This window comes from Mixophyes fleayi, chromosome 9, assembly GCF_038048845.1.
Source record: "Mixophyes fleayi isolate aMixFle1 chromosome 9, aMixFle1.hap1, whole genome shotgun sequence".
Taxonomy (NCBI): domain Eukaryota; kingdom Metazoa; phylum Chordata; class Amphibia; order Anura; family Limnodynastidae; genus Mixophyes; species Mixophyes fleayi.
The window spans coordinates 2,358,577-2,371,723 of record NC_134410.1 but is presented as its reverse complement, the minus strand read 5'-3'; the positions used below and the strand labels follow the sequence as shown (position 1 = coordinate 2,371,723).

At 41.5% G+C, this 13,147-nt stretch overlaps 1 protein-coding gene across 1 annotated transcript in view; it reads right to left on the bottom strand.

Moving 5' to 3' along the window:
* The window catches only part of LOC142101793 (connector enhancer of kinase suppressor of ras 2-like), a 313,111-nt gene that overhangs the window by 198,682 nt on the left and 101,282 nt on the right, over positions 1-13,147 (bottom strand). The window contains exon 2 of the mRNA XM_075186220.1: positions 1,192-1,355. Coding sequence (XP_075042321.1) covers positions 1,192-1,355 — 164 coding nt within the window. The remainder of the gene's footprint in view (positions 1-1,191; positions 1,356-13,147) is intronic.

Genomic DNA, 13,147 nt, shown 5'->3' with positions numbered 1-13,147 from the left:
ATCAATTAAACTGCGGAAACCCCTCTAATTCAGCAGAAACAACTTCCCTTATGGTGTGCGAAGAAAAAAACCTTTTGCTTAAAGATACACACAAAGACATAACATGTGTCGTAGCGGTGAAGAAACCAACAATCATCGTAAGTGGAGCATTTGCAAACAGCCAATCACAAGAGGTTCGTTAGTACTGGGGACCGCCATCGCCATCATCATCCGCTATTTGAACCTGCCCGTCACCACCCGCAAATATTACGGCTTTCTGAGGCACATAAGTGCCTTTGTCCTGGTCCGCCTCTATTCACAATTACGCACTCACACATTCACTGTGCTCACCCTACGTTAGAACACCCACCATGCAGATCTGCTTGGGCACATTAGAATGCACCCATTGTTCTGGGCATGTGCTGAGTAATTTTCGCACAATGCATATACTACGCCAACTGGTGTAGTGCTCACACGGCGTCAGCCCAATTGTATTTTAGATATCCTCTATTCCTGCACACAGACACACTATATTATGAATATCCTGCATTCTTGCATTAAGAGCTCCATCTACTCAATTTTCACCATTATAACAAGCAGATATCTCCTCTTCCCGCAATCAATTCTATCTTTCCAACCTTGTCTACAAACGCAAATGCTGCGCTGCAAAGGCAGACACATGATTTTACTAAGCAGGAACTAATAATGCTTCTTTTTTGTGGTTTATAAATGACTCCACTGTCTCTCTGATGTCTACTAAGCCTTTTGTATTCTCAGAAGTATTTTAATAACCGACTGATGTAACCCTATGATTGTTAAACCCAGGAGTGAATACTTCTCTAAGACTGACTCTGCCTCCCCTGATCGGCTATAAATATCACACTGTGCGACGCAAGACGCGACCAGGACTCCCGGAATATGAGGCCCTGTCAGGACTAAGATAGAATAATCACTTACTCGCTTCCTTACTTGTCATTCCAAGGCTCATTCCTCCAGGCATCTGGCAAATGGGCATGCAAAGAAAATTATGCATGGGGAAAATCTAGCAAGTCATTGTTTAGAGTGGACTGCATGAAATAAAAATAAACCGTTCACAAAATATTCATGCAGGAAACATTTTCCCCAGAACTGGATACTTCACAGAAAATTAAGATTTTTTTTCTCCCCCTAGAGAATTATTAAGAGCTTTTTAGAAAACAAAATGTTTCTTACCAGCGCACACAGCAGGTCAACTGCTTCCAGTATGAGTTCTTGGTGCCCGATGCGGGTGACGCCCAGCTCCTCCAGCTCCTGGTGCGTGATGTGTAATAACTGCTCGCCATTGATCTTTTCCCGTTCAAAATTTTTGATGTATTGCTGCAGGCAGTCGTCCAGCCCTGCAAAGAGGGAACATGTCAGGACGATTACATTGGGGGCAATAGGAAACCTCAGACAGTGCAATTAGCAGATTTCAGGACTTTTGCAAACTTCTGTTGTTTTTAAGTCAAGAAAAAAATATTATGAGTGCAAGAAAGGTCTACAGTACACGGCACCAAGAATACATGTTTATTAGTGCTCAGTCATACCCCATGGATGTAAAGACTTTGGGCAGATTCAGTGCAACGTGCGATACCATCGTACCTCACCATCATGTCCTGCTGCGCATATTAGCGCCTATTCAGGTAAGCAATCTCCACTCATTTTTCCTAGCTCCTCATTGGGGCGCAAGGAAAAATAAGCGGAGATTTCAGCCTGAACATGTGTCTCCATCGCCTCGATGTGCCTCCACTGCCTCGATGTGCCTCCACTGCCTTGATGTGCCTCCACTGCCTCGATGTGCCTCCACTGCCTCGATGTGCCTCCACTGCCTCGATGTGCCTCCACTGCCTCAATGTGTACCGTAGATACACTGCGCTGAATTGAATCTTCCCTAATGAGTTTGCTATTTACATGGTAGTAAAGTGAAAGTTTGTAGACAATGAGGTCATTCAGAGATTAAAGGCCGGAACACACCATCTGTGGACAGTTAGATGCATTCACAGCATAGGGACGACCTCCAGGTATTACTGTAAATATTGATTTTTATGGTAAACAGGTCTTTCATGTTAACTGCTGTACCGGGCTCAGCTGAATGCAAGTGCTATTCCCGGAGCATGCAAGGTTTCACGGAGTACATATTACCACAAAGATCAATATTGTTTCTGATACCAGGCAGATACAATTCTTTAGCTTTATAGCCGCTTATGTAGCAAGTTAGAGGAGACCCAATAATGTAGGGATTTGAAAGAAAATGCATCTCAGCTGTTTCTAGCTTGTTGGTTGACCAGATAATGACTGAAGGATTGTATTTATATGTTATGGGGCACATTACCATAATACAAATCAGATACAACAGACAATAATATCCACAAAGTGATTGGCTAATTTTTCTAAATAAAACACATACATCCTCTGCTGTGTAATTAACATCACTTCTGGGTACAGGGGAGCGAAAAAAATGTAAAAAAAAACAATTATCTCCTACTGGACAATATAGAAACACTTATATCTTATAACGCATACATGTAGCCTAGATCAGTCCCTAAATATGGTTTATCTCAAATACTTTAATGCCTAAATTTTAAACATTTCTGTAGACCTCTTAACATGTGGGAGAAATGCCATGTGTGTAGTCATGGATCAAGTACAAAATGTTTCACCATCAATATTCTCCACACTTGTGGGAGAACAAATATTTTTTCTAAAAGTGTGAGATACAATACTTATTCTGCCGTTTCTTTATTGTTAGGTCACGGAGGAACTGGAGAATTAGGGTTTTAACCATGTTCTATCACTGCAGCTTTCTGCTGAACATACATTGATGGCACCCTGAAAGAAGCCACTAACAGATTGTCTTGTCGTCTCCTATATAGTCCTCAAGCACCCTGAGGGGTATCTGCCAAATTCAGAGCATAAAGTGATTGGACAACTCAACTCCTGTTACCCCCTGGAATTGGTCATACTGGGTTCTCTTTAGCAATAAACCCATCTATCCCAGGGCAACCAGATCGCTCCTCAGTAATACATTTTAACTTTGGACAGTTATAAGTATTTCCACATTCTCCCCCTGTTCCAAAAGATGGTCGAAAACCGATTTGATGATGCTATTTCCAGGATCACTCGGTTATATGATAAGTGTACGTTAGACATATTTTGTTAAACTTCTTGCTAAATGTAATTAATCTGTTGCTTTTACAAACATCTTTCCCTTACTATTCCTTCTTGGCATTGTCCCTCAGTAATTGGTAGATCCATAGGGTGCCCTCCAACAACTTGGTTCCTTGGGAACCACAGGGCAGCATGGTGGCTCAGTGGTTAGCACTTCTGCCTCACAGCACTGGGGTCATGAGTTCACTTCCCGACCATGGTCTTATCTGTGTGGAGTTTGTATGTTCTCCCCGTGTCTGCATGGGTTTCCTCCGGGTGCTTCAGTTTCCTCCCACACTCCAAAAACATAAAAGTAGGTTAATTGGCTGCTATCAAATTGACCCTAGTCTCTGTGTGTGTGTGTGTGTGTTTATGTGTGTGTATGTTAGGGAATTTAGACTGTAAACTCTAATGGGACAGGGATTGATGTGAGTAAGTTCTCTGTACAGCGCTGCGGAATCAGTGGCGCTATATAAATAAATGATGATGACGATGAGATGCCCAAGATAGGAACAAGAAAAGATTAGATTTTTGGGCATTTGCTCCATTCTGCTCAGATTCTGGACAAACCAGCAACAGTCTGGATTGTGTTCTTATCTTCTTCTTGACAAGTAATGGAGCCTGCGTGGTCCGGCCATGCAGGACATTTACTGTATAATTGGCCAAAACATCCACATCAGCTGCATCTAATCTGCGCACACACCTCCGCCAGATGCCCCCTAGCTTGACGCGATGAGCACTTGATAGCGCTACGGGCAAAGCTAGATCATACTCATATCATCTTTGTAGTAATGCTGGGATTGTCCAAGGTAATATCACCGAATACCATCTATTGTTGCCCCCTGAGCAGTGATGTGTAGTTTAACAATATGGTAAATACACCTCTGATTAAACTCGATTGTCTCTCCTCAATACTATATGTTACTGCACAGCACTGCAGAAATCAACTCTAATTCTCAGGACGTTAGATGAAATACGGGGAGGATTGGCCAAAAACCATTTGGGTGTTTCCCGGCAGGCGGCACACCCATGTCATGGGGTCAACTTTGGTGTTTATTTAAAACTTTTTTAACCAGGAAGCTGGGAGCTTGGATATGATGGGCCCTGGGTGTCTGGGTGACCAGTGCTCATCAGGAGAGGTCCCAGCATTGATAGCGTTCCTGATGGACAGTTAGGGCCCCTTTAAGTTCCCAATCGACCCCTGATGTAACACATTGTGCTATAGAGAGAATTACTTCACCAAACCCGAGATCCAAAACTTGTTTTTTTTATCCGGTACGATTACGCAGCCCCAGTGGCTGTTCGACAATTAGAAAGAGAAAATATTTCATGTAAAGGCAGCAGAGTGTCTGTGGGTGACTCAGATTGCACATTGGAGTTGGGCTAAAGTCATGTGTTTAATGTGGAGCTCGCTGTTTTATAGCTTATGTCTTCTCTATAACAACTCCCCGGAGCGCACTTCAGAAAACATTTACCTAATGGCGCAGTCAGGCTGGCGAGTGACAACAGCGGAGACTACTGGCAGCAATCAGGGACACGGAGACTGATGATAATAAAATATATATAAGAGAGGCCGGGGCGGGGAGCTTACAATCCAAAACACAGAAAACATAACTGCCAACTGTCCCTATTTTTCTCTGTATGTTTTCTATGTTCTTAACATCTATAGATTGTAAGCTCTTGGAAACAGGGCCCTGTCTTCCCTTTGCCTCATGTCTGCTTCTTCTCCTTGTAGGTACTTGTTCTGCTTTTTCATTACATTATAACATTAATTTCATACTAGGAAATCCCTATGTGGGATTATAGTCACAAAACAATTTGATACTATGGTATAAAACTACATGTAAATGGTAACTTAGCACAATCTAAAACATTTATCAACATAATATCATTTTGTTATTTGTAAGCAACCGCCACACGTCCGGTCTATAAGCGCTGTCTAGTCACGTGACACCCGTCTTACGCATGCGATATTGGTGTTGCAGTAGTGTTGTCGCACTTCTTTCCCTCCCAGAATCCTCTATGGTACTGCAGACAATTGTAGACACATTGGTCCAGGTTGTACTTCCACATATGACATCATAAGTGAATACTGTCATAATGTATGTTTGCAGCTTTCTACATTATGCTTAACAGCACATTACTCTCAAGAATTTCTTAGTGTCAATGTGTCACCTACAGGATAATGATTACGGTATGTGCTGTGAGGAAATGTAACGGTTCTATACCCCCTTCCTCAGTACAATTTCAATTACCCCTCTGGCGTAATGATACCCCCAATAATATCAGACTGCACCCCAAGAAGATGTATCGTGAAAGGACCATCACCCGTGGAATTAATTAAGCGATTATGTGCGATAAGCGGGGATAACAAAAATCATTGTTATCTCCGCTGATTAAACAATGGCTTGCTAAGGAAAGGTAAACATTTGCAGCAGGTAACACCTAGGGGAAGGCCTGCTACCAGGTTTTTTATGATTTTTATTTATCTCTTAATATTTGTATAATGCACATAATAGAAAATGCAGTTAGTTCATCTTTAAATGTTATACGCTTACTCCTGCTGTCTTATCTCGGTCTCCGTAGTTAACAGACGTCTCTATGACATAATTCATGTGGACCATGTAGGGCATAGAGAATGCTGTTAATGAACAAACTTCCCTCCACATAGGTTATTTGAATTACATTTCGCTCCGCTACTCTCACAATCAATATACATTTAATGAGGTACCAATGGGCAATGTACACATTCCCGTCACTTAGATCGACTTTCTGATCCCAATATCTATTACAGTGTTTGTTTTAGAGGTTGGTTGAAGCATGAAGGTCTGTTAAACTCCATTTGTTTAGCACTGGAGAACACAAGAACATTCTGTCACCTTGTACGATTCTCCACAGAGCTTCTAGATGCTGAATAGACATAAAGTCAGAACATTTAGGGCCTCAGTCTTGCAGCCTGAACGTAGATGGAAATCCACAGCTGCAAAACTGCAGCCTTGCGGACGTATTTTCAGTGGCACTTATCCTAAAGTATTTGCAATTTAAAATACAGTGAATATATTCAGCTGCATCAAGATAATCTCTGAGCCAAAAAGAATACATAAATCGTTGAGAAAAAAGATGTGTTGTCCCAGTGCTACAGCCTGCGCTAAAGCAGGGGGGCGACAAGCACGGGGTCCCCCTGCAAGAGCGACAACCAGCAACAGGCTTTATTGTTTCTATTATAATTATATTATTATTTCCAAATGGATTAAAACAAGTTTTTAAAAACACTATAAAACGATACTGCCAGCCCCTTGCGGAATCCAGATGTGAATGAATGACCTTAATAGATTTTGAGGGGTCAATACCCAAACAGCCATTCAGAGAGGTTTATCCATGCTCCGGCCAATCAGACGCAATCTGCTCAGTCTGGGTGTTCGCATATTAACCCCTTCAGCCACTGTTGCTCCGCCAGGATCGTGCAGCGGTGTTTAATTTTATTATTTAATTTTTGACACATTTACACAATTTCTGGGAAGAAGAAAGACGATTCACAATGATCAAGGACTTTGGGGGAGATTTAAAAAAAAAATTTGCAAAATGGTGTCTGTGGGTTTGTTTTGTTTTTTTTAACTATTGTGGAATTGTATGTTTCAGCAGACCCTGGATAATTTTGGATTATTTACTATTAACCAGGCACACTTTTTGCAGGCCCTATTTCCCTAGGGAATTCAGGTGTAGCACACGCGCAAGTTAACAAAAGCTTAAATCTGGCTGCATTGTACTGCACAGGGGCAGGAAAAGTGGGATTTTGTAGTGCGCAGTCAGGGCGGGGGGGGGGTGGCATTTTATCCCGGGGGGGGGGGGGCACTCTGTTCAACAGCCTATTAGGAACATTTTAAAAGGAAAAAACTGTAGGTAGCCCAGTGACCCAGCTTAAGGGCACCCACTATGAGGATGTCCCCCGGCCCGCCAGCATAGCCAGCCCCTGCCCGCAGTAGGACTTACGGCCCTCATTATTAAGCCACACCCCTTCTGAGCTTTAAACTTTGGACTGTCCCACCAAACATGCAATTTAAAGCTTTGTTTTAAGAAATTGGGGAAGCATATTAAAAACCAGTAGTTACTGTGTGACATGGCCTCCATTGGCCACACCGAGGAGGCAGCCATTGTAGAAAAGCAGAATATCCCATCGCTGGGCATCGTTAGCAGAATACAGACAATTAGTAGGGCCATGGAGTCACTGCGTAATGTGCTACGGATCACTGCGCTCTGTGTATGTCACGTACGGCGCTGCAGATCTTGTGTGGAACCTTATAAATAAAATCTAATAATAATATTGCACATTAATAGAACCTGTCAGGCTACCATGTCACTGCAAACAATTTTTCGGTCATCGCTTCAAAGCAAAAACTGTGGATCATGGTTCACTGTGCACTAATGCATTAGGCAATAATTGTATTGCATTAAAAGAGCAACAAATTATGTCTCCGTCTGCACTGTCATGAATATCGTATCAGCACAAAAAATGGCTCAGGGGGTGGGCTAGACAAATGGTGTCATTTTGGCCCTGCCCCCTGCTATGAAATGCCGAAATTAACGGAATAACATAGTGGGGGGAGGGGCTTAATGGCACGTTCGCGTCATTAAACTCTGCTTCCTTAAAGTCTAGGAGGATGTCTACTCTTCTGGGGATCCGAGAGGACTCCCCGAAATTCAGGAGCCCCCGAGAAACTATAACTGTTTTCTTAAAAATAAAAATAAGGGGCGTCCAAGGGTGAAATACATTATGGATAAATGTTTGTGACTTGTGATGAAAGACTGAATTGAATTAAGCCTAACTGTAAAATATTGAAAGCTTATCTGTGTATTAGAAGACCCTTGGGTCTCTCCTTTTTAAAATAGAACAAGCTAAATATAGGGACCATGGCTGCAAGTAGCATTGACCAAGGGAATAGAAATGACAGCAGAGATCGATATGACCCATCCGTAAGTACAGGGAGCTGTGGACCAAGGGAAAGTTATTTGGCTATAACCGGTTTAATTAATCCACTTTACCGACGGCTGCAGAACAGTCTTGACGGCCTCATTACTTCTGGTTTAGCTGAGTATTAATTATGTACAATAAGAGTCAGGATTTAGAGGAATTGTCTGAGGAAGTTTACATAATACAAGAGTTATAGTTTTTACACAGCAAGTACCTCTTGTACTTCTTTAACATAAAATTGAAGTTTCTAGTCCTTTTTCCAGAGCGGTCAACTATAAGTTAATGTTCCCATTGTAAAAATCAATCTATAGGGGAGATTTAAGTGGCTGCCAGTCAGTCATGGAGCTCCTCAGTAATCACATGATGGTAGAGGCAGGGGGAAGGAGGGGGGGCTGTCTACATCATAGGTCATATGACTGTGGCTGCCACGGTAATCTCAAGACTCTTAGCAATAATGTTTAATAAATCATTAATAACAGCTTAAATCTAAAACATAAGGACACAACAGCTCAACGTGTCTTCTTACAGGTAACCAAAGTGATTTATTTTAGAAGACTTGGGCTTACAATTCCTGTTTCATGTAAGCAAAAGGAAATTAAATGAGCAGTTTGACATTTGCTTCCCTTGCTGGTTGAACATTACATACAATTTCTTATGTTTTATAATGTTACGACATAGTTCACACCTGTCTTTATGAGAGGGGTCAGAACTATATTATAATTATTTGGCAAAAGAACTGATGAGAAATCATTCTGCAATAATTCACACATACTTAGAGATACTTAAAGTTCTAAAATGTGTGTAGACTTGTAACGAGCAGCAGCCTCTGTGACTTACGTGAATTCTCCTAAGATTTGCTGAAATAAGGAATCGTGCTGAAGATAATGTCAACAGGATACTCAGGACCACTTATGACTGAAGAGGGAGCGATATTTAACTACACCCTAAATAGGAGATTTAACCGCACCACTTTCTGCAGCAAATTTATAGCACAATAAATCTAATTTAGAGGTTCCGTCATGTCGACTGTTTCAAACTAATACCAACATTTTGGCCTCATTATCATAAAACATTCCTCATATTAAACAGACAATTTGCAAAAATGGAGCCTGTCTGCAGGTCTGATAAATTGAAAAATAAAACGTAAACTCATCATCAATAAGACAACTTAGTATCAATTCACCCTCTACTCAAACAGCGCAGGCTGAGTTTAATGACTCCCATATTTCCTCAGGTAAAGACACAATGTCTCATTAATATAGATCTGTGCCCTAGTGTTAAATAATATTCCTGAAATAACTGAATTTAAAGGTAAGGATTATTATAATTATCCTCCTGATTAGCGCTTGCTCAGATTCTTTCTTATAGGTGGCTGCAGTGGTGTACTGGGGGTCATAATAAATTTCTCCCCGGAGGGGAGAGTATGGAGTGGAGTCCCTGGGGACACATGTCCCAGCCCCGCAATGTCGCAATTTGCGTCATCGCGCAGCGGGCATCTGGTGATGCTGCACCTTTGGATCGGATGAGGGGCAAGATCTATGTTTATACTTATGTGGGTGGGGGACGGGAGTGTGATCAGTGCTTGGTGTCTGTAGAACTAGATGTATCTAGGTATTGTGACACGGGCACACGTCAGGTGATGCGCAGACGAACACCTTCTTGCTTTTTTACTTTTCTTTTATTGCCAGGATGGTAAAATAAGTGGACAGCATAGAGTTCCACACTCTTTCTTGTGACCCTAACACTAGATAGACAGAGACCAACTCCCTAGCCAACGGTCACTATTTGGCATCAGTCACCAGTGAGCAATGAAACAGGCAGGTTTACATAGTTTACACTCCTCCCACAGACCTAACCTAACTTGATAACACCCCCATCTTGCCTTTAAAAGGGAGTTCTTTGTAGGTGCTCTGTTTGATTGCAGACACACCCTGTCAGCTAACTGCTAGCTGTGGGAAAAATGTTTTTTTAACCAACTTCCAAATATTTAAGTTAAATCAGACTCTTTACTATTATTTTGTCACACATATGTCCTCCACCTGTATCTCTTTAACCTAGGTGCACTGCTGTACCAATATGTTACTCTGTTTGCAGGCTTGCTCTGCAGATTGCCAGCTAAATACCTGTCTCTTCATTTAGAAGCCCTCTGGCAAACACCTCCCTTTGTGTATATGTGTCATATTGCTTTATATGAGGAGGAAATAAAGTGTTAGTTGAAGGGTAAGTACTGTAACTATGGTGATCTGTTGGAAAAGTGCCGGTGAATTCCAAGAGATAGACATTTTGGCATAGGCAGATTTGGTGGGGTGGGGTGTTAGTGCACCGTGGGAGATTAAACTGTCTCTGGACCCATCACAGCACCCACCGGCTGTCATTAACAGTTATCAGGAAATTATATCTGTAGGGGCAAAAAATATTTCTTACAGCTCTAATTGTATAATACTTTTTTTTATATATCTGAGACCTTAATTTAGATCAAATTGGTTCATAACCCCCAGCAAACACAATTCAAATAGAAATTTGAATCATTCGCCCACAGTCATTGATCTGTGCGTAAACTCATTGCTGACACACAACACAATCTCCACTGGAATCCACGGTCAATGTGGCGTTAGAGCCAGACGCTCCACAGTCATTGCGGTCTTAACGTGTGATGGAAAATGTTTCCATTTCTATATGTCCCTTTGTAGTCCGTGATCAATTCTTCTCTTCACAGAGATTTCACATTATTTTTACTATAGAAATAAAAAATGAAACTGCTGCAAATGTTGCATAACCCATTACCCACAAATAACACAACCTGTGAACAAAGAGGAGGACCGTATAAGACTGGATGGGTTCTCGTGGATGTATGTTATACATCAGTATGGTGTCTGGGGGGGGGGGGGGGGGTTGTTATAATTTCCCGCATAGTACAAAGGGCACACACAGATCCTAATGGATTCATGTGATAGGAGGATACAACCTGAAGGTCATCGGATTTGTCACTGTCACCCGACTTCCCGGGACTGATAATCTTGTTAGCTTACGCCGGTTCCCATCCTCTACAGAACAATGCTCCCGAGTGCAATGATATATCACGGAGCTGCGTCTCTGTCATTCTCCGTACTAGGGATGCGGACGATGGGACAGGCGCTGTGACATCAATTCTCTGATTTATGAGATGCTGAGAGCTGCAGAAATATTGTGATCCGGTCAGTGCGCTCCGATTCCCCCTCCAAAAAACAAAAAAATATTTATTGCAGAGAATGAAAGAAAAATAAAGAAACGTTTTTGGGTTCTGCACCAATTCTAGTATCTTCTGGTCATGAAGCACATTTTCTAGATGAGGTAAAGAAGTAAACACATCGCTGGATAAACCATTGGATACTCGGTTACTGTCGGAGGATACACAGCTCCCTCATCCATCAGCCCTATCAGTGTTATTTATTGTGGGCTTCAAGAATTCATGATACAATATAAGGAAACAGTCCTGAATATGAGCATGTCATAGGGATAAGTAGAAAGGGGCTAAATATTCAGCATATCAGAAATACTGAAATCCAATGTCCCAACTGTATGGTCTTCACATAACCTCAATAGGATTTATTGGGGATAAGAAACAGCATAAAGACTTGAGGGTAAATGTATTAACTTGTGATTTTTGAAAGTCGCCGCTATTCGGCGAGTTTGCAGTGAAAATTTAAAGTGGCGATGCAAAACAATTCCTTTAAAGCTTTTGCCGCTTTTAATTTTCACTGCAAATTCGCCAAATAGTAGCGAGTTTAAAAAATCACAAGAAAAAATATAGGGGGCAACGAAAAGTCGCTGTTCTCTGACTATTTCAAAACAACAACCAATTTGTAATTAAAATGTTAATTTAATGTAAGTAAAAATCAATAACACATAGCCATTGCATTTCAACAACATATAAAATACTCATCCACTGACATTTATTAAATAACATGATTAAAAGATAATGACAAAAATCCTCCTCTTAAAGCACTTGTAAGTTACTTCTAGGATGACTATTTATTCAATCCTGGGGGGGGTGTAGTACGAGGTATCGGTGCTGTAAACACCGACACTGTTTACTCTGAAAATGAACAGAGCGACATAGAAAAAATAACTTCTTGCCATTAAAGAGACACAGAGGAAATCTGATGAGAGGACATCGCGACACTTCCAAATGACGCCAGTTGAGTGCGCAACTTGTTTTTTTTGGTCTTTTTTTTAAAGCGGCAACACATGGACTATGGTAATATTAATTTTATTCCTAACCCTAACCCCTAGCCCTAAACCTAACCCTTAACCCTAACCCCTAACCCAAAGGTAATACTTATCTGGGTCCGTGTGTTGCTGCTTTAAAAATCAAAATTTCCAAGTTGCGCACGCAACTGACGTCATTTGGAAGTGTCGCGATTTTCTCTGTGTCTCTTTACTGGTAAGTAGTTATTTTTTCTATGTCACTCTGTTCATTATTCATACTTATACTTCAATACATTCTAGGCCCTTGATGCTCACAATCCACTGATGTATTCAAAGTGCAAATAAGTTTGAATCAGACCTCTCTTGGATACAAAGCAATATTCCAGCTAATTACCAATCGCTTACAACCAACCTTCCAATTCCTCCTTCAATGTGTTTAAATAATCACAAGTTAATACATTTACTCGGGGTCCTGCTTTTTGCAGACTAAGCACTTTGGTGCAGTAACATGGTTTCACCAGGCGTCCTGCCGAGTCTGGGTTTCCTGATCTCCCAGAAACGCAGCGGTTTATCCACTCTGTGTTATTCCAGCAGTTCATGGACTGTTCCTGTGTCTGGCTCTTAAAATCCTGGTTCTCCCGGCAGTATGGGCCAGATCATTGAACCAGTGAGGGAGTTGGTGTCACTCTGCTGAAGATCCTGTGTATCTGCCAACCTCGCTCCCTGATAGACATTACCTGTGTGCTACCTGCATTTGCTTCTTCAGCAATAAGGACCCCACCTTGTACATTCAAACTTGTAACCAATGGACTATCATCATCATCATAACAATTTATTTATATTGCA